General features: G+C 37.3%; 1 protein-coding gene and 1 long non-coding RNA gene across 2 annotated transcripts in view; one reads left to right on the plus strand and one right to left on the minus strand.

The window, feature by feature from the left end:
* LOC125806120 (uncharacterized) overlaps positions 1-21,755 on the plus strand; it is a 288,259-nt gene that overhangs the window by 156,445 nt on the left and 110,059 nt on the right. The window lies entirely within an intron of this gene.
* On the minus strand, positions 5,411-16,290 carry amigo1 (adhesion molecule with Ig-like domain 1). The gene is made up of 2 exons (XM_022685673.2): positions 15,566-16,290; positions 5,411-13,270 (listed from the first exon to the last, which is right to left on the minus strand). The coding sequence occupies exon 2, from the start codon at positions 13,137-13,139 to the stop codon at positions 11,652-11,654; it is 1,488 nt and encodes a 495-aa protein (XP_022541394.2). The 5' UTR covers positions 13,140-13,270; positions 15,566-16,290; the 3' UTR covers positions 5,411-11,651.

Genomic DNA, 21,755 nt, shown 5'->3' on the forward strand with positions numbered 1-21,755 from the left:
ACTGAAGTGGTCTCTTAATTTCTTCCAGAGCTGTATAATCTTTCAGTAAAGCATTTGAATTAAATTTGTATGAACAAAGCTTGTCCAACCTCAAAACCGCTAGCTATTAAATGACATGTTTAAGGATAATTATTAATGGATAGATCCATGAGGTTCTACTTACAATATTTTGCAGTCAAACTGAAATATGATAAGGATTCAACATTCTATAAAAATGTAAATGCATTTACAGATGTATTGCACTTTTAAAAAACATGTATTCATATTTTTAAATAAAACAATGTTATTTTAACAATGAAAACTTTTTGAAAGGTCAATTCAGCAATATTTCAAAAATCAATTATACAGTATTTGGTACCACTTTAAAATAAGACTACCTTTATAAAGGGTTTATAAACAGTTTACAATTAGTTTATTAATGGTTACTAATTAGGTTGTAAATGCCTTAAAAAACATTAATAATCAGTTATAACACATACATAGAAAGGGCAACAATGCCCTGTTGTTTGCCAAATAGTGAACCCACAGCCATCTATATTGTTGCCCTTTCTACGTATGTGTTATAACTGATTATTAATGATTTTTAAGGCATTTACAATCTAATAAGTAACCATTAATAAACTAATTGTAAACCATTTATAAACCCTTTATAAAGGTAGTCTTATTTTAAAGTGGTACCCAGTATTCTAAGCACTACAGAAGTGCTGGTGTGAAGGATGAGTGCCATTTTTTGAGGTAAATAACTTGTTTTCTACAATTTTAACTACAATAATCTACAATATTATGAAACATATAATTTATATTAAACTAAAAAGAAAAAAATCCAAATAAATATTTTAAAATGTAAGGAAAGTCGCATCACTGGTGTCAACAAAGCAAAAATCTTTTTTTTTATTAAAACCATACTGATTGCATTATTTGACTTTATATATAATAACATAATTTACTTTTAAATGTTAGAAAATGAAAATATATATATATATTGCCACTTCAAAAGTTCAAAAGACTTTTCTGTAGAATATTTTCAGACACACACACACACAGACATCAACCACTAAATCAGAGCCGACTCCGAACATGAAGCGTTCCCCTTTTTATTATTCATTTTCAGAGTGTATTGTTTTAATCGTTTGTCTACATTAAAACCTCTACAGGTCTCTACAGGTCTGGCTTAAGCTTTTACCAAAGCCCTCCTCTCTCAGACAGTCTAACACACGTACAGATTTATTACAGCGAGATCTCTATAGCTCTAATACAGGACCAGCAATACGCAGCTTCTATTTGATATTGCACTCGTTAATATGCTCACTGAGACGTGTAGGCCACGGCTGCACTACGAGGCTACTGCTCTCCTCCAGACATTCACTCTGTACTGGTGTGATCTCCAGTAGCTGGATGTGTTTATTGTGTTCTTGCTTCTTGCTCTGGAAAAGTAAAGGCAAAAGCTTGTATTTTTCATTATCATGTGCTCAGTGTATGAATGAAATACACTACATTAATACTGAAATCTGTGTAGACAGACAGTGGTCAGGCTGTGCCATGTCTAATTATTAGCCTCTAATACCCAAAATTATGAGTTACAGGATCTGAGAGACAGAGGAAGTGAAGAGAAATGGTGAAAACATTCTCTTTTTACAAAATAAAGGTCTTTTTTAACGTGATACCAATGAATAACCTTTTAAAGAAATAAACACGTCAATGCATTGCAATGCATTTCTCCCATTTTTCTATTTTTCTCTCCAGTTTATCTAAGGGTGTACTCACATTAGGCATGTTTCTCTGCCCCCTCCCCATTCCCCCCACTGGCCTGCAGTCACACTGCATTTCAACAATCCGTGCCCAAGCACACTTACATTCAGTGGGCTTTGTTGGTGCTGTACCGAATTCAACACCCCCGCCATGTAAAGCACCCTCTCTCTGGAGCACATACGCACTGTCTTTTTCATAATATCAAAGATAATCCGCTTTAACTTACTAAGAAATACGCACCAAATGTCACAGTTAACTCAGTCACGATTACATACATAGCAACACAGCGCATGCTCCTAAGGAGGGGGTGCTTTTCCTGACAGCGGTGCGGAATTCAACACAACACCGCCATGTATGTTTACAGGAATGCCGCATCATTAAGGTCATCTTGTTCCGAGTCCAAGTGAACCGTGCTCTGGCCCACCTCTTCGAAACGGATTGCCTAATGTTAGTACACCCTAAGATAATTAACCTCCCCAATTACTAGCCCCCCCCCCCCCCATCACATGCAATGCTCCTGACACTAGGAGGGTATGGACAGATGCATGCCTCCTCCGATACATATGTAAATTGTTGCCAAAACACATTGAGGAATGTACCAATATCCAATTGATGCCTGTGCACGCCAACATCACACCCGGAGTGATGAGGGAAGAAAGTGTCTACCCATCTACCCACCCAGACAGAGCATAGCCAATTGTGGTCTCTCAGACTCCGGCTGCTGATGGCAAAGCAGTATGACCAGGGATTTGAAGCTTCTTTGCTAAAATGATACGTTTTGGAACCTAAAGTGGTTCTTCATTGGCATCACACACACAAAAAAATTATACAATTTATCCTTCATACCACCTTTATTTTTAACCCTCCTGTAATGTTGAACTGTACAAACAGCAGTATGTTCCCAGATCAAAATAACTTTTTAATAAATATTATCTGCATCATCTGTAGCTCAGTTAATATATAAATGTATTCAGCACTTTGTGTAATCATATATTTGGCCCTTTCAGGCTGTGAGTTATCTATGATATTTTTTTTGTAAAAAATAAATAAATAATAATAAAAAAAACCAGCAAATATATATTTTTATACATACATACAGATGAGTATATTTTATCCACCCATTCTATATTTCATCTGGTTCTAAATATTATTCACATTGCCTTGCCATGACCAAGCTGGCCAGAGTTTAGCCTCACTCACAAGATAACACCTAATAACCTAATTACTTACACAGGTGTGGACGTTCCCAAGCCAATTTACATACTACTGTCCTGTGACTTTTGGTTAGTGACCAAAAAACATTATATGATTATACAAAATATAGACATTTTTCATGTTCTGTTTATGTGTTTTATTTCATTCAATAAGAAGTTTAAGATTTAATGATCTAAAAAGTTTTGTTTTTTTTAATCTGCAACATAACAGGAGGGTTAAAAATGTACTTTTTACCTAAAATACATAACATAAATACAGTACATATATAAATACATGGCTCCAGCCAAACACAGCGTTACACACTCTCATAGGTAAGAACCATAGGTACACTAATACATGTGATTAATTGCAGTGTGCTTATAGAAATATACAATATTTTACTGAAGGTATTTGAGGCTAATAATGGCTAGTAATGCACAGCAGAGCCAAGGCAGTTCTCTGGGGTGTTACTACACATCCAACTTCACCTCTCGTTACATATAACAGTGTATTTATTATTCCTGAAGAAGAGCATATATGTTATTATTACCCAACTACTCTATAATAATCATAATAATAAAAAATTATAATAATAATAATAAATAATACAGTGCTTTGTTGCCTCCAAAGGTAGCCTACAGTTTGTGATGGCTTAGTGAAGTTCATTTTTTTCAGTCCATTTCTTTACTACAAATTCATTTTAACGTATTTTTTTAACGTAATTTACAGACCTAAAGTGACAAGACATACTGTAAACATAACCTTCAATAGCATCATAGGACAGGAATGCTCTACACAGAGAACAACGTTATTATAAAATCAACAACTCGAGTCACAACTGGAATCCAGACGACTGCATAAAGAACACAATATACAGTATAAAGGAGAAGAAGAAGAAGAAGAAGGTTGCCAGATATGCTCCTTGTGCTCTAATTCCCAGCACAGTCTAGTTCTTTCCTATAGTCTCAGCCCACTCAATCCACCTAATCAGGCTCTTCAGGAGCACGGGCCCATTAGAGGCCAGCTGTATTCAATTACACAGTGCTGCCAGATCTCCAGGAGCAGGCTCAGAGATCTGCTGATAGAAGAACAAGGAATCCAGCCTCTCGACACACAGCGGCGGCGGTGGTGGATGAAGACGGCTCGCCGGTTAAGAAAAACACTGTCCCATAAACACTGTGAACGTACAGTACAACAACAGCGGCACAGGAAAGCACTTAGAGGTCGGTACAGTCCGAAAAAAGGCTGAATAACGATGATGATGATGATGATGATGATGATGATGAAGATGATGATGATTAACACAGATTACCACCCAAAAAAAAAAAAACCCCGGGAACTGTGACGTCAAGGAACGCACACGACAACAGCCAACACCTTAAGGGTTGCCAGGTCTTAAAATTAGCTGCATTCTAAAGAATAGGCTGCAGTCAAGATAGACCAAATGCTCGGTAGGACTGTCCTATGAAGAATAGAGGTGTAAGGAAATATCGGTTTATAAAAGTATATCAAATATCAAACTGTTACTACATGTAAAGATTAATTTTATTTTAACCACCTATTAGATATTAGGGCAGTGCAATGGGTAAGGGCTTTTAAAACAATACAGCAGTTTCCATTCAATATGTTTTGATATATTTTATAATACTGTAAGCAAGGCGATATTTATTGCGATTGTTTAAAGCAAATTTTACTTTTTAATGCAAACAAAACAGTGGAATCTAATGGCAGAGTACAACACTGCCCTCTAGTGGGCATGGTTTTAACACAACACTAAATGAACCACTGTGTGACACCAATCTTTATATGTAAATGATATAAACTATGTTTAAAATAATATTTATATTTTGACCCCCCCCCCCCAAGTTGTACTCAGCCATTAGTAACAGTGTAACTGTGTAACATTCGAAGTAAACTTTTCTCTTACTCTGTGTGCTTCTTCTACTATATGATTTTTCATAAAATAAGATTTAAATTAAACATTTCCAATATATTGCCTTGCTTACAGTATGTAGCATGATATATCATGATGTATTGAATTGTAATCCCTGTATTATGATACCCATGTGTCATATCACTAATTTTGGCCAATAACAAAACAGTCTAACAAGGCTTTATGGTAAAGTCACGTGATGGTGCATTGTTCTAACAGGACATATAGCTCGTCCACATATTGCTGCCCTCTCAAGTGCTTGGCATCAAGAGACCCAGAAACTGTCATGTCTAACGAGGCTTTGAGATGATGTCACATGATGACACTGAGGCGTAATTTTTTTGTGAAAGATACATCAGCTGCGTCCTTCAAAACAATATGAATATTGGCAACATTTCTTGGCTGTATATGAGAAAGTCTACGACCTAGTGTCCGAGAAGCGCAGCCCACCTCAGCTGCAGCCTAGTCTTTGGAATGCAGTTCTTGTTTATGAAAGAAAGCTCTTGGCTGTCAGTGTTGTCTCTCGACATAGAGGCCTCTTCCCCTAGTGATCAATCATAATTCATGATGGTGAGGACACTAAATTTTGGGTTCAGCTGAAGAGGCATTATGAAAAAAAAGGCATAAAACTGCCACTGCCTGCCACCACCTGCCACTGACTTTTTACGCATGCCACTGCCTGCCACTGACTTCCACTGCCTGCCACTGCCACGTTCTCCAGCTTCTTCTTCTGGCTTCTTCCCTGAGATAATAATGCTTGTGCAACCAGATGTGCTCACCATTGTTTGAGAGAATTGAGTCTGGGCAGAATCGTACTAATGTCAAAAACACATAATAAACATTTCCCTTTTCAATATATGAAATATGACAGGAATTGAGTCTTCTGTCTCTGACTTTCAGGATACTTGGGATAACCAGCGTAACTTTTTACAGTCGATATATGGTTCCAGACATGATCACAATAAACGATATTATGACCTCAATACATTTTGCTGGCCTTAACACAGTATATATATATATATTTACTTTTGACAGTAATAACCATTGTTAAATAGGTAAGTAATGGCTGAATTAATTATGAATTTTTATTAGTTAGGATATTATTAACCATTACTAAATTTTAATGCTTTATAATGTTATAAATAATACTAAATTGAGGCATTAATTAAATTATAATAATTGTAATGGTTAATAATGTCTTAACTAATGTTAACTAATAATTAGTAGAGATATTCTGCATTTAGTACTGTTTTAATGAATTAATGTACCATCAGTGTAAAGTGTTACCAATCATTCTTTATCAAAGTGTGCATTTCATTGTTTTGCTATTTTAACTGTATCAGTTGCATAAAATGATATTGGTATAAAAAAAATTGGACACTATAGTTCAAATATAGAAATGTGTCCTACATAAATAAACACAATCCAAACAAAAACATTGTTTTCATATCAACTTATTCTTTTTCATGACCTCTTTTCACAAGTTTGGTAACCTTAAACGCAATATTGGGCAATATTGAGGACCTCAAAAATGATTGAGATCATGTTCATATATTGTTTGATAAATCGATAAGCTAATTATCGTGCCAGGCCTAATTCTGATGAGTCCTAAAATGCAAAAACAAGGTGAAAGTAAGCCTGATCTGACTGTCAAACCACTCTAATCTACTCTCTCTCCCTCACTCACTCTCTCGTTCTCTTTTTTCCGTCTGAGCAAATGGGAAACCGGAGAACTCTAATTATTAATGGTGTTGGGATGGAGCTATAGGGTGTCACGCCTGAGTGCTGCGTGGACTGTGTGTATGTAACGCACCAGTACACTGAATACACTGAAAAGCAGGGCGAGCTGCTGAAAGCAATGTTTTCAAACGTTCTATTATTCATTCGTTTCGGACAATCAGGACATTCGAACCAAATCCACCGCTTTATTGCACGATTAGGAGCTTTTAATTGAAGTCTATGCGGTTTAAACACTGTAAATGGACTGAAATGTTACTGTAATTGACACACATTGTCCTTGTCATTGATAAATTGTGCATCTTAATGTTCACTATCTTTTACCGTTTGACATAATTTGAATCTAGAACTTGTTCTTTACATTAGTTCTAATTCCACAATGAATAGACTAAAAGAAATGTACCAAAACAATGGTACAAATGAATGCACACTGACTTTCATAAAAAGATAAGAAGGATTTTACCTCATCCTGTAAAGTTTTAGAGTTTTAGAGATACAAGGTTTTTACATGCCCACCATATAGCATTTAGGCATACACAGCTCTGGAAATAAATAAGAGACCACTTAAAAGTGATGAGTTTCTTTGATTTTACCTAATTAATCAAACCAAGCTGAACTGCTTAAATTTTTGCCTCAGGAGTAAAGGCATAAAGTTATCCAAAAGCAGTGTGTAAGACTGGTGGAGGAGAACATGACAAGATGCCTAAAAACTGTGATTTAAAACCAGGATTATTCCACCAAATATTGATTTCTGATCTCTTAAAACTTGAAACATTAATAAGATTTTTTTTGTTATTTCAGCCATTTCTCCTTTTCTGCAAAAAAAATTACTCAAACATAAACCTGTAAATAGCTAAATCAGAGAAACCGATTCAGAAACAGAAGTGGTTTCTTATTTTTTTCCAGAACTATATATATATACTGACACACATGGACAATTCTAGCCAGACACAATTCTAGCCACCTACTGTGCTGTCCACCGTGAGTGGTAATGCCTTGTAAGATTGTGTGATAACACCTCACAACTTACAACTAATAGATAAACAGGTGTGGGCAAGCCATCCACTGAAATAACAATTCACAGTCAATTCACTTATATTTGTCCAGACTTATAAATGTCTATACACATTTAGGTTCATGACTGTAGCTTCAATAATTATCTAAAACACTGTTATTTCTGCCTATTTTTTAGTTCTTTCCTGGTTAAAATCCCATGTCACACAAGCAGGACAGCGATAAACATCAATAATCTTGGGCTGGACTGAATTCGATTGATTTACTTTAAAAAAAAAAAGGCCTTGAAAAAAATAGTGTTCAAACGATTCTGCATCCAAGCGAACGCCCTCCATCCCCCCAGCCCACCTCCCTCGCCTTGTCTCTGGGCCTTGTTTTCTCACCAAGATTACAAAGAGCCCTGGGGGTCTGAGATGTAATTAGAGACTAGATGATTTCTACAACATTCTGACAATGGATGACTCAGCCGTGACTAAAAGCCACCAAAATATGCAAAATACAGCTCCACTTAAGAAAAGGCTGGAGAACCAGATGTCTGGGGAAAGCGATTTTTGGCCTCGGGATCCAGTAACATCTTCGCTTTACTACAGCGAAGCGAGCGATGGATGCGTTAAGTCTATTTAAAGAGGTCATTAGCATTCAGGTAACGTATCTGTCTCGGGTTGTCATGACAGACAGTCTCATGCAAATGACGCTGTGCAAATGATTACTTCTGAAAGGATGGCAGCCGTCACGTAATTGGGAGCCATTGTTGGAAAATTTTAATTTCGTGGGCGCACAACACTGCGATTTGATTAAAACGTACTTTTAAACACGGGAATAAAATAGTCGCTGTTGTTAATCATTATTCTTACATTCTTTGTTAAACAATGACTGATGTTTAAGGAACCAATATGTACTATATATTCTGTTAACAGCAGAGCTTTAGTCAGTATGGCCTTTTTCTTACCACCCACTGCCCATTCCCCAGTCCTATTTCCTCACCCCAAGTTGCCAAGTATGAGACACAACAGCAGGCAAACACGAACAAATGAACTCTAACATAAACTGTAGCAAAAACAGCATTAGCTAGATGCTACCCAATCTAAAACCCCTAAGCATCCTAAGCATGGAGTAAAATATGAGTAAATACTGGCAATGCATCTGATAGATGGAGACAGCTTGGAGCCCAGAAGGACTACAAGACGGATGCCCAGCTGAAGATGTAAACACTGAACTATGTTATCTGTCAAGGTTAAATGAGGAGTGTCCACATTTTAGATGGCATGACTTGTTGTGGCTTGTCATTTTAAAAGTTATTGAACATGTCTTGTGCACAGTCATGTAGGTGTGGTGTTCTCAATCTTGCAACCCATGAGAGCTCACTGGAATCTGGGATCACTGTCGCTCACGGCTCAGCTAATATCTGTTTTTGGTGCTACAACACTCAATAGACAGGACATTTTTACAGGCTGGAAAACACTAAAATATGGTTAACAAAACAAAAATATGGTTTCTGAGCTTTCTGTCAGAAAACTCTGATAGTTGTAACCCTGTCTGAACAGTTCCCCTTACTTCCCAGGGATTTATTGCAAAATAAAACAAAAACAAAAAAACAGCTTTGGCTTCATTTCAAACAGCTAACTGTACGCATCTGATTCACTCATAATTGTACGAACACTAACTAAATTAATGGAAAATCAGTGATCATTTCTCTCTACGATTCGATTCCTCCTTTTCCTTTCCATTTACTGTGCTTAAAAAACTAGGAATGTCCCGATCTGATCCAGGCATACTTTAACGGATTGAGTATCAGCTATTTTAACCCCAATCAAGTTTAGAGAATTGGTTTTAACCACAGTGTTCAAATTGGCAGTATAAGACTTTATTGTCTAGCTGGCAGCACAGAGTTCTTAGAAGGTAAACAAAAGAGTTTAGTTAAGAGTTCTTTGACTGATTTGAGGATAATGCTAATGCTAATACACGTTATAAAAGCCCAAATTATGTACAGAGGTTGGACAATGAAACTGAAACACCTGTCATTTTAGTGTGGGAGGATTCATGGTTAAATTGGAGCAGCCTGGTGGCCAATCTTCATTAATTGCACATTACTGCACCAGTAAGAGCAGAGTGTGAAGGTTTAATAAGCAGGGTAAGAGCACAGTTCTGCTCAAATTATTGCAATGCACACAACATTATGGGCGACATACCAGAGTTCAAAAGAGGACATATTGTGACCAAGACAGCAAGTCTTTGTGATGCATCAAGAGCCACGGTATCCAGGGTAATGTCAGCATACCACCAAGAAGGACCAACCACATCCAACAGGATTAACTGTGGACGCTGTAAGAGGAAGCTGTCTGAAAGGGATGTTCGGGTGCTAACCCGGATTGTATCCAAAAAACATAAAACCACGGCTGCCCAAATCACAGCAGAATTCAATGTGCACCTCAACTCTCCTGTTTCCACCAGAACTGTCCATTGAAAGAATAAATTATTGTGGTCTAAAGCCAGGTGTTTCAGTTTTTCAGTTTCATTGTCCAACCCCTGTAGTAATTTCATTACATCAGTGGTCCACAGATAACAACGGAATCTGACGGTCTAGTAATAGGCAGTCAGACTGGATTACATATTTTTATTTTGATTTAAAAAAAAAGTCCAGAATGTCTGCAGAATTTTACTGCAGTATTAGCATTAGCAATAGTTTTATTAGCAGCACATATTATCTAAACCAAATGGCTGCATTATATGTATGTGCAAAGATCAGATTGGTATCAGATGATATTCAGGTTTGTATAAATACTCTACCTCATCTCTACCTAAAACTATTCCACACACATGTTTGGATTTAAAAGGAACATATATTTCTATATTGTTTCCCTTTTAGTCTGGAGGTGCTGAATTGCTGTAAGCAGATGTAAAACCTTGCTACATTCCTGCAAAGACTCAATACTCAAATATTCAGCATTGGACGTAATGCTGCTTCAACCTAATGGCATGCCCCTCCTGTAGGAATGACTCATGACTGAAGGCTATATATAACGTGGTGATGCTGGTAAGTTAGCATTTGGGGAAGGAGAGAATAAATACTGCCGGTGCTTCTAACGGCTACGGGGGGCAAAAAGCTATAGTCTTAGCGATAGCGGTCTTCTTTAGCTTCTTTAGAATCATGCTTATGACTTTTATATATGATTATATAGCGATGGATTGTTCTTTATACTAAATCTCTTTCTTACTGAATAATAAGGCTTCCCACTTTGACCTACTAGTCATCATTCATAGTTATGAAATTATGCTACATTCCATTTTTTTTACCTCGGATGTCGGAGCTGGGCATGATAGCATAGTTGTTAGCATTGTTTGCATTGCATTACCAGCAATGTCTCAGGTTAGCATTGCTAGTAATAAATACAATAAGCTAACAATGCATTATGCAATATTCTGACATTCTTACAAACACCATGAAAACATGTCCACAGACATAAGTTGGACAATACTGTGGGTACAACTGATTTAATGATTTTTTAACTGCTTGTGCAGTGGCTGGATTCTGAACTTTTGGGAATTAGGAAAGCTCTACCGATTTTTCTATTAGGAAATCCGACCTGTATTTGGAACCAGGAAATTCTGACATCCGAGCTCAAATGGAACGCAACACTAATCTCGTCATTTTTTGTCAATCTTGTCATCTGCCTCCTTCCCTACGTCTCAACGATCAATTAATTATTTATTTAAGTCCACTTACCGTATATGGCAAGATCTTTTCACAGTATATACTTAAATGCTACAGAATTAAATGCTGGAAAGTTTTTTTTTTTTACCTTGTCCATGACAAACTCAAGAAACAAGAAAGTGATATAACACTGTGTATCTAATCAGATAAAACTCAAGTGTCAATTCGGGATCCGAACAAATTTCTCCCACTTTCTTTTTCCAGGGAAAGTAGCACAGTAGTCACAGTAGCTCAATATTTCTAGATAAAGCTCTCATCCACGATATACACATCCGTGACAGAAGGCCCCTCCCAGTTTGAATGCTGGACAGCCTAGACTACTATGGGTGTGTCCGAGAAGACTGAACTAATGGAGTCCGCCACCGACTTCTTTCTCTTCCCTTTGCCCTGCCGAGCCTCTTCGTCCAGCTCCTCGTCCCCATTGGGGTTCACTTTCCCGTTCTGGCCCTGCAGGTCCTTGGGGTCTATGAAGGCCACGTGCCTGTTGAGTTCTCCTTTGGTGGCCAAATCCTCGTGAGTTGGGGTAGCACTCAGCATGGACGAGTGGATGCTGTCCTCGTGATGATTCTTAGACTTGCCCTGCCCCGGGCAGCAGAAGCAGCGGCACGGGGTCAGGTACAGGTAGATGAGCACCAGGACCACGCTGGCCAAGCACCCCACGAGTGTCGTGTACGCCGTGTTCAGGGTCTCCCCGTGTCCGCTCTGAGTGAAGTTGTGCACTTTGACCCAAACGTACAGGGTTTCATTAAGGTACTCGCTCACAGCAAAGCACGTGTACTGACCTGAATCTTCGAGTTTCACAGAACGAATCTCCAGGTTGCCATCTGGTAGTACTGATGCACTCTGGTTGAGCCCAGGAGACACCGCTATGTTTCCAGGAAGCATCCAAGTCTTGGACACTTCCCGATGCCGAGTGTCACAGTGGAGGATGAGGTTCTGCTCTAGAAAGGCTTCTTCCACGGATTCGTTAAACGTGCTACAGTTCATGCGCGTGTTCAGCTCAAAAATTCGCAGGGGGATCTTTTCCGGCCCCGGTGGTATGCAGGTATAGTCGTCTTTGAAGTCCACGGCCGAGTTCAGCCTTCGCATGTACCAGTGAGCCATCAAGCTGTACAGCTCGCAGTCACAGATGAGAGAGTTGTTGTGGAAGTAGAGTCCGTTCTTGATCCAGGCCGGGAGAGTCTGCAACTCCTGGACGGGAAGGACCTTGATCCGATTGGAAGACAAGTCCAACAAACTCAGCTTCTCCAGTCGCGTCTTGTCTTTGACCAGTTCCAGCGGGAAGCGAGACACCAAGTTCTGGCTCAGGTAGAGCTTCTGCAGGTTGCTGAGGCCCGAGAAGGCAGTGCGGTCGATCTGCGAGATGTGGTTATTGTAGAGCAGAAGAACCTCCAGCTGCCCCAGCTGCTCGAAAATGAACTCGTCCAGTTGCCGCAAGCTGTTGGAGGACAGGTCCAGGTAGCGTAGGTGCTTGACGTACTCGAACGCCTCGGTGGAGATGAAATTCAAGCCGTTGTGACTCAACAAGAGGTTGTGGAGTTTGGGGAGCTTGTAGGTGGTCCATTCCGCCCGCAGTCTTGTGATGTAGTTGTAGCTCAGATCCAGCACTGCCGTGTACCTGGGCAGTTCCGTCGGGACGGTTGTCAGGTTCATCTTGGAGCAGCTGACGATGTTACTGGCGCAGATGCACGTCTTGTGGAAGTTCACGAAGTTGCCATCAGTCCCTGGCGTCTGTAGAAGGACCAGGAACATACAGACAGTCCATCTAACGCGAATGCTCAGTCCCGTGGAGGATGACATACCTTCCTTCCTCTTTAATAAGAGACAACAGGAAACTGCGGATTCCTCAATCTTCCCCTCTCACGCAGAGCGACTCAACACGCTCCGACAGATGATGTGAATGATCTGACCACGGAGCTGCGAAGCCTGATCTGAAACACAGAAAACAAAACAGCTCAGCTGAAGCACCTCCAGGCTCAGGCACTTTCTGAAGTGAGGGAGATCATCAGTAATAGTGTGTAGCACAATCATATAAAACCTGAGAATGACTCATTTATGACATCGTCAGTGAAAAGACGAGCTGGCAGGCTTCTCACTCATGCATGCATACATAATAAGAGATTTACAAACAGGATACTCTCGTTCATTCATTCATTCATTCGTACAGATTAAAGCACACACATACAGGTAGAGATAGACCCTTAAACCAGTGCTGTAGTGTTCCAGTGTTAATAGAAAAAGGCCTGTCATGATAACTGTCATGATAAACATATCAAACAATATATGGGCTTTAACTCATCTTTAACAATGAAGAATCATTTTTGCTGATCCCAATATTGATCATATAATATGTTTTGGCCCATGAATGTGAATGGTGTGAATGAGCCAATATGCTGACTATGTTTATTTTGGATTTATTCATTTGGAATATGAAAAAATATGTGTATATAAATAATATTAATTATCAAAACGTTATTGCTTCATCTTTATTGCTTCACATCTTTTCATTCAAAATATTTCACACTGCTTTCACCATTGCATAAATGACATGGCATACATGTATTTTTGTCCAACGTCTACATATTCTTATTTATTAAAAATGTATTGCTAGGGATGTACTACTTTTTTGTTCATAATATTTGGTTAAAGGCCCAATATTGAGTATTAAACATTAAATGTTTTTGGCTGGTTTTGTTAAAGAATGTGTTATTATTATTATTATTATTTTTTATTTTTTTTATATCCTAACAGACATACCCACAAACTGCACAATATAGCCATTTTTTAAAATCTGAATAATTTTGATTGTTGAATATACAATTGTTGCAGTCATATCATTGTTGCTACTGATATAATGATAATATAACAGCATAATAATAATAATAATAATAATAATAATAATGCAGTTCCACCCTTTTCAAAGCACAATAAACTTCTAACATTTCAGATCTAAAATAAAAAATATATATCTAAGAATATTCTAAACAAAAATATTCATACAGTTATTTTTGAAAAAATATACAGTATCGTCCAAAGATAGATCAACATCGTGACAGGTCTAATTTGAATATTTATGCTATTATATTTTCATTATCATTGGAATAAAATTTCATAAAAAGACATCAAATAATATCATTAATCACTATTATTTCTGTATATTGGACAATATATTGTCTGAAAAAAATAATTTAAGAAAATAAAATTAAATAATTAAAAATATATATTATCAGAACATACCTAATTGAAATTACAATACTATTCTAGTATCTGTGGCACATATTTGTCATAAAATAATATACATTTATGTTGTTTAGCATAATAATATCTAATACCCAATACCTAATTTAAATGTTATGTTATGCTATTATAGTATCACCTTAAAAACAATTAAAACAATATAGTTTATTGCTATTATTTCAAGTCTACTGGACAATATATTGTCTAAAGCGTTATCATGACAAACTTAGTTGGAAGCAAGTGAGAAAACAGCGACAGATCAGCAACAACAGAAGCAGCAGCATCAGTCAGATACAGCACTGGAAAAAAAAATAGGAGACCTCTTAAAAATTATGAGTATCTTTAATTTTATGACATTTATCACAATTGAAAACTAAGCTAAGCTGAACTGCTTGAATTTTTGCACCAGGAGTAAAGGCACAAGCACAAAGTTATCCAAAAGCAGTGTGTAAGACTGGTGGAGGAGAACATGATGCCAAGATGCATGGAAACTTTTAATAAAAAACCAGGGTTATTTTACCAAATATTGATTTCTGAACTTTAAAACTTGAATATGAATATGAACTTGTCTGCTTTGCATTATTTTAAGTCTGAAAGCTCTGCATCTTTTTTATATTTCAGCCATTTCTCATTTTCTGCAAATAAATGCTCTAAATTATATTTTATTTGGAATTTGGGAGAAATTTTCATTTTACTCAAACATATACCTATAAATAGCAAAATCAGAGAAACTAAATCACAAAGTGGTCTCTATATATTGTAGGTGCAGGTGAGATGGTCTGCTCTGGGGAGCTCGAGGGCTGGAGTTAGTGTTAGTGCTGCTGGTGTTGCATTGCAGCATTTCCTCCTGAGAGCAGACTGTCCTGTCCCATCACTGACTGACTGACTGACTGTGTGATCACCCCAAGTAAATAACATCATCAGAACGTTATAATATGCAGCAGCAGCAGCATCAGCAGGCCTACATCAATCAGTACAGTAATCGTTACCTGCAGGCGCGCGTGCAGCTGCGGATTAGGACACGTCAAGGTTCGCGTGCACGCAGTTCCTGGGCTGCTCTGTGTTTATCCATTGCCCATCACGTCTGTGAGGTGGCATGCCTTTCCCAGCACAACAGTGCCAGCAGCAGCAGTGACAGCAGCCCACTGAGCCAAACACACACACACACACACACACTCACAGATACACAGATATACAAACACAGATACACACACACATACACACTGGGCTGAGCTGAGCTGGGGTGTGTTCAACCCTGTAATATCCTTCTTATTCTTGCTCCTGATAAAAAAGGGGGAGAAACACGTCCCTGCAGCGAGATTACGTCAAAAAAAAAAGAAAAAAGAAAAAGAACAGAAGACGAGCCACGCCACTCTTCACTTATCTCCTATTATCTCCTTAGTGTCTCCTTACAGGCGCATCTTCTTCATCTGCTCTGGCTGGAGGAATGGAGAAATCCGTGAGCAATGGCCATTTCGCAGAAATAGAGAGAGAGAGACAGCTCCACGAGGCTACGACATGGTGCAGGGTGTGTGTGCGCGCGCGCGCGCGCGTGTGTGTGTGTGCATGTGCGTGTGTGTGTGTGCATGTGCGTGTGTGTGCGTGTGTGTGTGAGAGAGAGAGAGAGATAGAAAGAGAGAGAGGGAGAGATAGATAGAGATGCTCCTGCTGCTGCTGTGTGATCATCAGCATCTCTCTTTCTCCCCATGCTCCATCACTTAAAGCGCATGAGCAGAGGAGGAGGAGGAGGAGGAGAAGGAGGAGAGGGTGAAGAGAAGGGAGGGTGGAGGAGAGGGAGGGAGGGGGGTATTGGGCTTGGAAGGAGGTGGGGGGAAGGAAGGGAAGGTGGGGGTGCTTCTCCTCTCAGTGCTAGGTGAGATGCACTAAGTGCAGAGCCCACTAAACACTACATTTACAGCAGCAGAGTCAGTACACTGCATGGTTATAACAGGGTTATAGCAGTTGAGGCTCATAGGCTAAGAGGTTGACACATAAACAAGGGTTAGGGACCAATCAATGTCACGTGAGACACACCCTCAACACCCTTGTACTTTTGAGTACAAGAAAGTACGTATATCATACCTCTGTTTTTTTAGTGTGTAGGATCACGTTTGGTTAGGCTAGGTGTTTTACTAAGCAGAAGAAAGGACTATTCAAAATAAAGCACAGAGCGTATCTCAGGCTGTGTCACTAACAAGATACTTCATATTAGGGGTGGGCGATATGGCTCTAAAATAATATCACGATATTTCAGGGTATTTTTGCGATAACGATATACTTGGCTATATAGGAAAACAGAAAAATAATTAATTAATTTCAGGAATATGTTATAAGAGTACAACAGCATAATCATAATGTGGCAAAATAAATAATATAGCATAAAATAATATAACGCAGCAAAAAATATTGCAGAATATTTAGTGCATGCATATAAACTACAAACTAATACAATTATACAATAAATACACCTAAAGCTTCACAGTAAATAATAGACTACTTTTAAGACAGAACATCTCTATTATCACGATATAGATTTTTAATATTATGATATTTCTGTGTCACAATATATTGTATACAATATAATATTGCCCACCCCTACTTCATATTATGTCTAAACTGTTCTAATGTTGAATTTACCTAAACTCTAATATGTTAAGTCTACTCAAATAATTTAAGGTCATTTATTGCTTTAGTATGCTAATAGATTGTGCCAGAAGCCAATGGAAAAGAAGCTGCTAATGGCAACAGACTAAACTCAATTATTATAAGTTGGTTCAACTCAAAGATTTCCGTGTTGTGTATGTGGCCACGAATGGGCCTCAAAATAGTTGATGAAACCTTCTTACTTTTTTAATGAAATTCAATGGAAAAAGAGTTGAATTCAGGTAATTTTGGAGAATTTATTTTGGATTATTCATTAATGAATTTAAAAGCATTGTAGGAGACATGATTTCAAGAGACAAGGTCAAAATTTGTAGTAAACTAAAAATCAACAAAAATGGAGATACTTGATTTTCATTGGACAGCGACAACCCATCATCCCTCTCAGTGGACAGTGCAGTGAGTGGTAATTATTGTGACCCGCGGTGTCTGACTACAATGAACCATTCCAACAAACAAACCACTCTGACGGAAAACATGTTCTTTACTTCCTGTCCCATGAAATTTGCTCAGCTAAACACTAAACATTTTCTTAAAGTTTTAATCGCAAACCTTTCCATAACTAAGCCTAATAATATGTATAATAGTTATTGTGCAATGCATAGTAAACTAATGCTCGAATCAATTAAATCACTCATATCAGTGGATTTACCCGACAACATTTAATTACTGAGGAAATCATGGATAAGTTGAAAACTTTTATTTAAAAAAACAATAAATTATTTACAAATTTAACTGCTTCAATATTTATGTGCATTTATTCTAACATTCTGTTATATGCTATTTTGGCAAACAGATCTGTCTCTGATGTTAATTGAATGAAACTAATCTGATTGTCTCTGTTGACTTATTTATGCTAGTCAGTTATGCATGAAAATACTTGTTAAATTATATTAACTTAAATTCTACCAGAGTTAGTTTCGACCCTGCAATGTGATTGGCTGAGAGGTGTTCTATGAGTGCCGTTATCAGCTGATAATGCACTGTAACCACTGAAATTCTCCATGTATTACTCCGCCACATACAGGTAACCTTGCAACGATGCAGAGCTTACAAACCAAACAGCGCAGCTACAAACAGAGCAGTAATGAAACTATTTTAACAGTAAACAGCAATAATGGAACTGTGGTATAATCACAATAATACACTCAAAGTTTGTGCTGTAACGTGTAATATTGCCACTTCATTCCTACGACCGCAGCACAGCAGTGCCAATATTATATGTTATAGCACACTTGTTTTTCATTGGACAGTGACAATATTATTTTTTTATTTTACCCTTTTATTATTTTATTGTGATGGTTGCTATATTAGTTAAGGACTCTGAGGTTCCAGGAAACCTCTAGGCTTCTGTACTGTAATCAGGTCACTGCCTCTTGATTTGTAAACATAGATTACTCTAGGTAGGGGAAGCAGGGCTTGATTTGAGTCACGCTCAGCGTCGCCCACTTCGGCTTCCAGTTCGAACAGCAGTGAGTTCTCAGGTAGAGGAGCAGGAAGCTGTTAAATATTTGATTTACAGCAAAGCATTTAGCTGGGTGGAGAGTCTGCTGCTGAATCCTCTTACTTTCACATTGGACTGAGAGCAGAGGAGTTCCCTCAGCTTGCTTACACTGCCTGACTCTCAGAGCGGTGTGTAATTACACCCTGCTAGACAGCATTACATTAGTCTAAATATGGCCGTGCTGTTTGTCGAGTTTTTTCTCCCCTTTATTTCTACAATCTTCGCATGTTTATCAGCACCAAACTGTCAAAAAAAAAACACATTAATTTAATGCATACACTTCCCAGCTGACATACAACCAAATTTTAACTTTAAAATGAGGTAGAAATATCGGTACTCTGCAGTAAAAAACAAGCATCTCAATTTTTGTGGATTTTTTTTATACATTGTATCAAAATGTGTTAATAAATGGACCAATGGAAATCATCCAAAATGACCTGAAATAAACTCTTTTTACATTGACTTCTACTGAAGTTACTAAAGTTACTGTTTTGGACATGTTATTTTTTTTGGACAGTGACGATATAATTATAATAATGTCTGTTGTTTTAATGTTTAATGTTAAATGTTTATGCAAACATTTTAATGTTGAATCAACATAATATCTTAAACTTTCTGCCATTTAAATTTGCATTTTGAATTTTAATCAACATTTAATAAAAAAAACTGTTGGATGAAGGAATTAAAAAGCGGTTTTACTCCCAGTTGCAGTAATTGCTTCTTCACCAAACCTGGGGGAATGTTTATGTTCTATTTGTTTTACTGTTTTAGTGTTTTTGAGATCAGATGTTGAATCAGAGTAGTGGTGGGTAACTTTAGCTATTTGTAGTAATAAAAGCTTTTTGTTTTTGTTGTTGTTCTGTTCCTACTTTTCAGAGATGCATATTCAGACAGAGAGAGAATAAAATCTCATTTTTATTTTCATCATAGCATGCGATTTCTTTTGTTTGTTTTATTTTTACCTCTCCCATACAGTTTTGAGCATCCTGAATGTGAGCTGTGGTTTATTAAAGGTTAAATGTATGCTCTGTAAACCCACAATTCATTTGAACTTTCAGTCTGTTTTTGTCGGTTTTATATAAAATTTGATATTTCCAAACATCACTTAACTATTATAAACTAGGTGAACATTTGTGGGCATGTGTACATTCAAACAGAGACCTTTGAGTTGAGTCAACTTATAAGAAGTGAGTTTAGTCTTTTGAGACAAACTATATGCATTTTGGGGGTGTCCTCCAGTTTCTGACACTCACCATCATTTGAATTGGATAACAAAAATAAAAAGGTTAAATCAATTTCCCTTTAAGTTGTAATAACTACGATGTTTTAATTTATGCTAACTCAAGTTTTCATTCCCTATTACTTAAAAAAAATGAGCAAACCGGCTGCCTTAAAAAGGTTAAGCAAACTCAACTTATCTGGTCTTACAGTAAAACAAAAATAAAAAAGTTAAATCAACATCTCCTTTAGTTGTAATAACTTGATGCTAACGAAAATGCTAAATGCTAAAATGAAGTTTTCATTATCCATGACTTAACGTTTTAAGGCAAACTGTTTTAATAAAAGATTTAAATATCCAGGCTTAAAAATCAACACCAAATTCAAGTTTGATTCAACATTGAAATGCCAGCTGGGTTCGACAAACTTATATACTGACATGCCAAAAGTCATGAAATCATGTGTATAGGATTTGGTTGTATTTCAGTGGTTCCATGATATTTTCACTAGCTGCTCAGTGGGGATTACAATATGCTTCTATATGATCAGGGGAAAAATGGTTAATAGATGCAAAAACAAGGAAGTGGTCATAATGTTATGAGTAATCACTGTACAGTGTAGTTATAAAATTGTACAAAAAATAAATTACCTCTAAGAAAAATTTAGATTTATACTTTAGGTGTTAGCATGAGTACTGGGACAGTGTAATTTAATTATTATTCAAGAATTAAATGTACGTAATTAACCCAAACTGTAGAGTAGCATCAGTTACTTGACCATAAGCTAAAATGAATGAAGCTAAATGGAAATGGAAGAGAGCAGTGAGACGCATTAGGTCATATTTGAAGGACTGTTCGGTACTTAGCTGTTTATTAACAACAGAGGTCCCTTAACACACCTCTCCTCCACGCCTCCTCCTCTCATTAGGTGCAGTGTAAATACACATTAATTAGTGTTAATGAAGAGTCAGATTCCCCTGGATGACTGAAGGATGGGTTCAGTGTGCTTGTTGGGATGGGAGTTAATTGAGTGTCAAGCTGCTGATGCTGCTGAGCCAGACTTCCCATAAACATTCTGAGACCTGGAAGGTGTTCCTGAAGCTGCCTCAGCATTTTAGGCACAACGCAAATCAGAATATGTTAGAATAGTGTTGAAAATGTAAACAGAATGCTAACAGATTGTTTTACATTTACTTTTAATAAACAGTACTAGTGAAAAGTTTGGACGCATCTTATCTTCAGTGTTTTTTTTTTTCATTATTTTAAAATGTTCTGCATTATAGATTAATACTAAATTCAATACAAAATTAAATTTTTTACTAAACAAAAAAGTGTTAAATAAACCAAAATATATGAAATATTTCAGATTCTTCAAAGTAGCACCATTTGCTAAGATGATAGCTTTGCACACCTTGGCATTTTCACAGCGTTATGAGGTAGAGTCACCTGGAATTCAGGATTTTAGATACTTTCTGACTCACTTTCATTGGACAGCGATGATATATATGTTTCTACCTGATTATCAGCACTAATCTGCTATTGTCTATTTTTTTGTGTATATGTAACCTGGCTAAAATGCAGGAATAGATGTAAATTAATAAAATAAATAAAGATAAGTAGATAAAACAAAAACATATGTTGTGTTCAAACCCACGAAACACTGCATTTTTTTTACATATATTTTTTTTTAACCCTCTATGACATGAATTGTCATGACTAATTGATATTTTTAGGGAGGCAAAATATAGTTTTTGGAAGCTTTACAGTCCCTGATATTTTGCTGATAGCTAAAGATTT

The sequence above is a fragment of the Astyanax mexicanus genome, chromosome 12 (assembly GCF_023375975.1).
Source record: "Astyanax mexicanus isolate ESR-SI-001 chromosome 12, AstMex3_surface, whole genome shotgun sequence".
Classification (NCBI taxonomy): Eukaryota; Metazoa; Chordata; class Actinopteri; order Characiformes; family Acestrorhamphidae; genus Astyanax; species Astyanax mexicanus.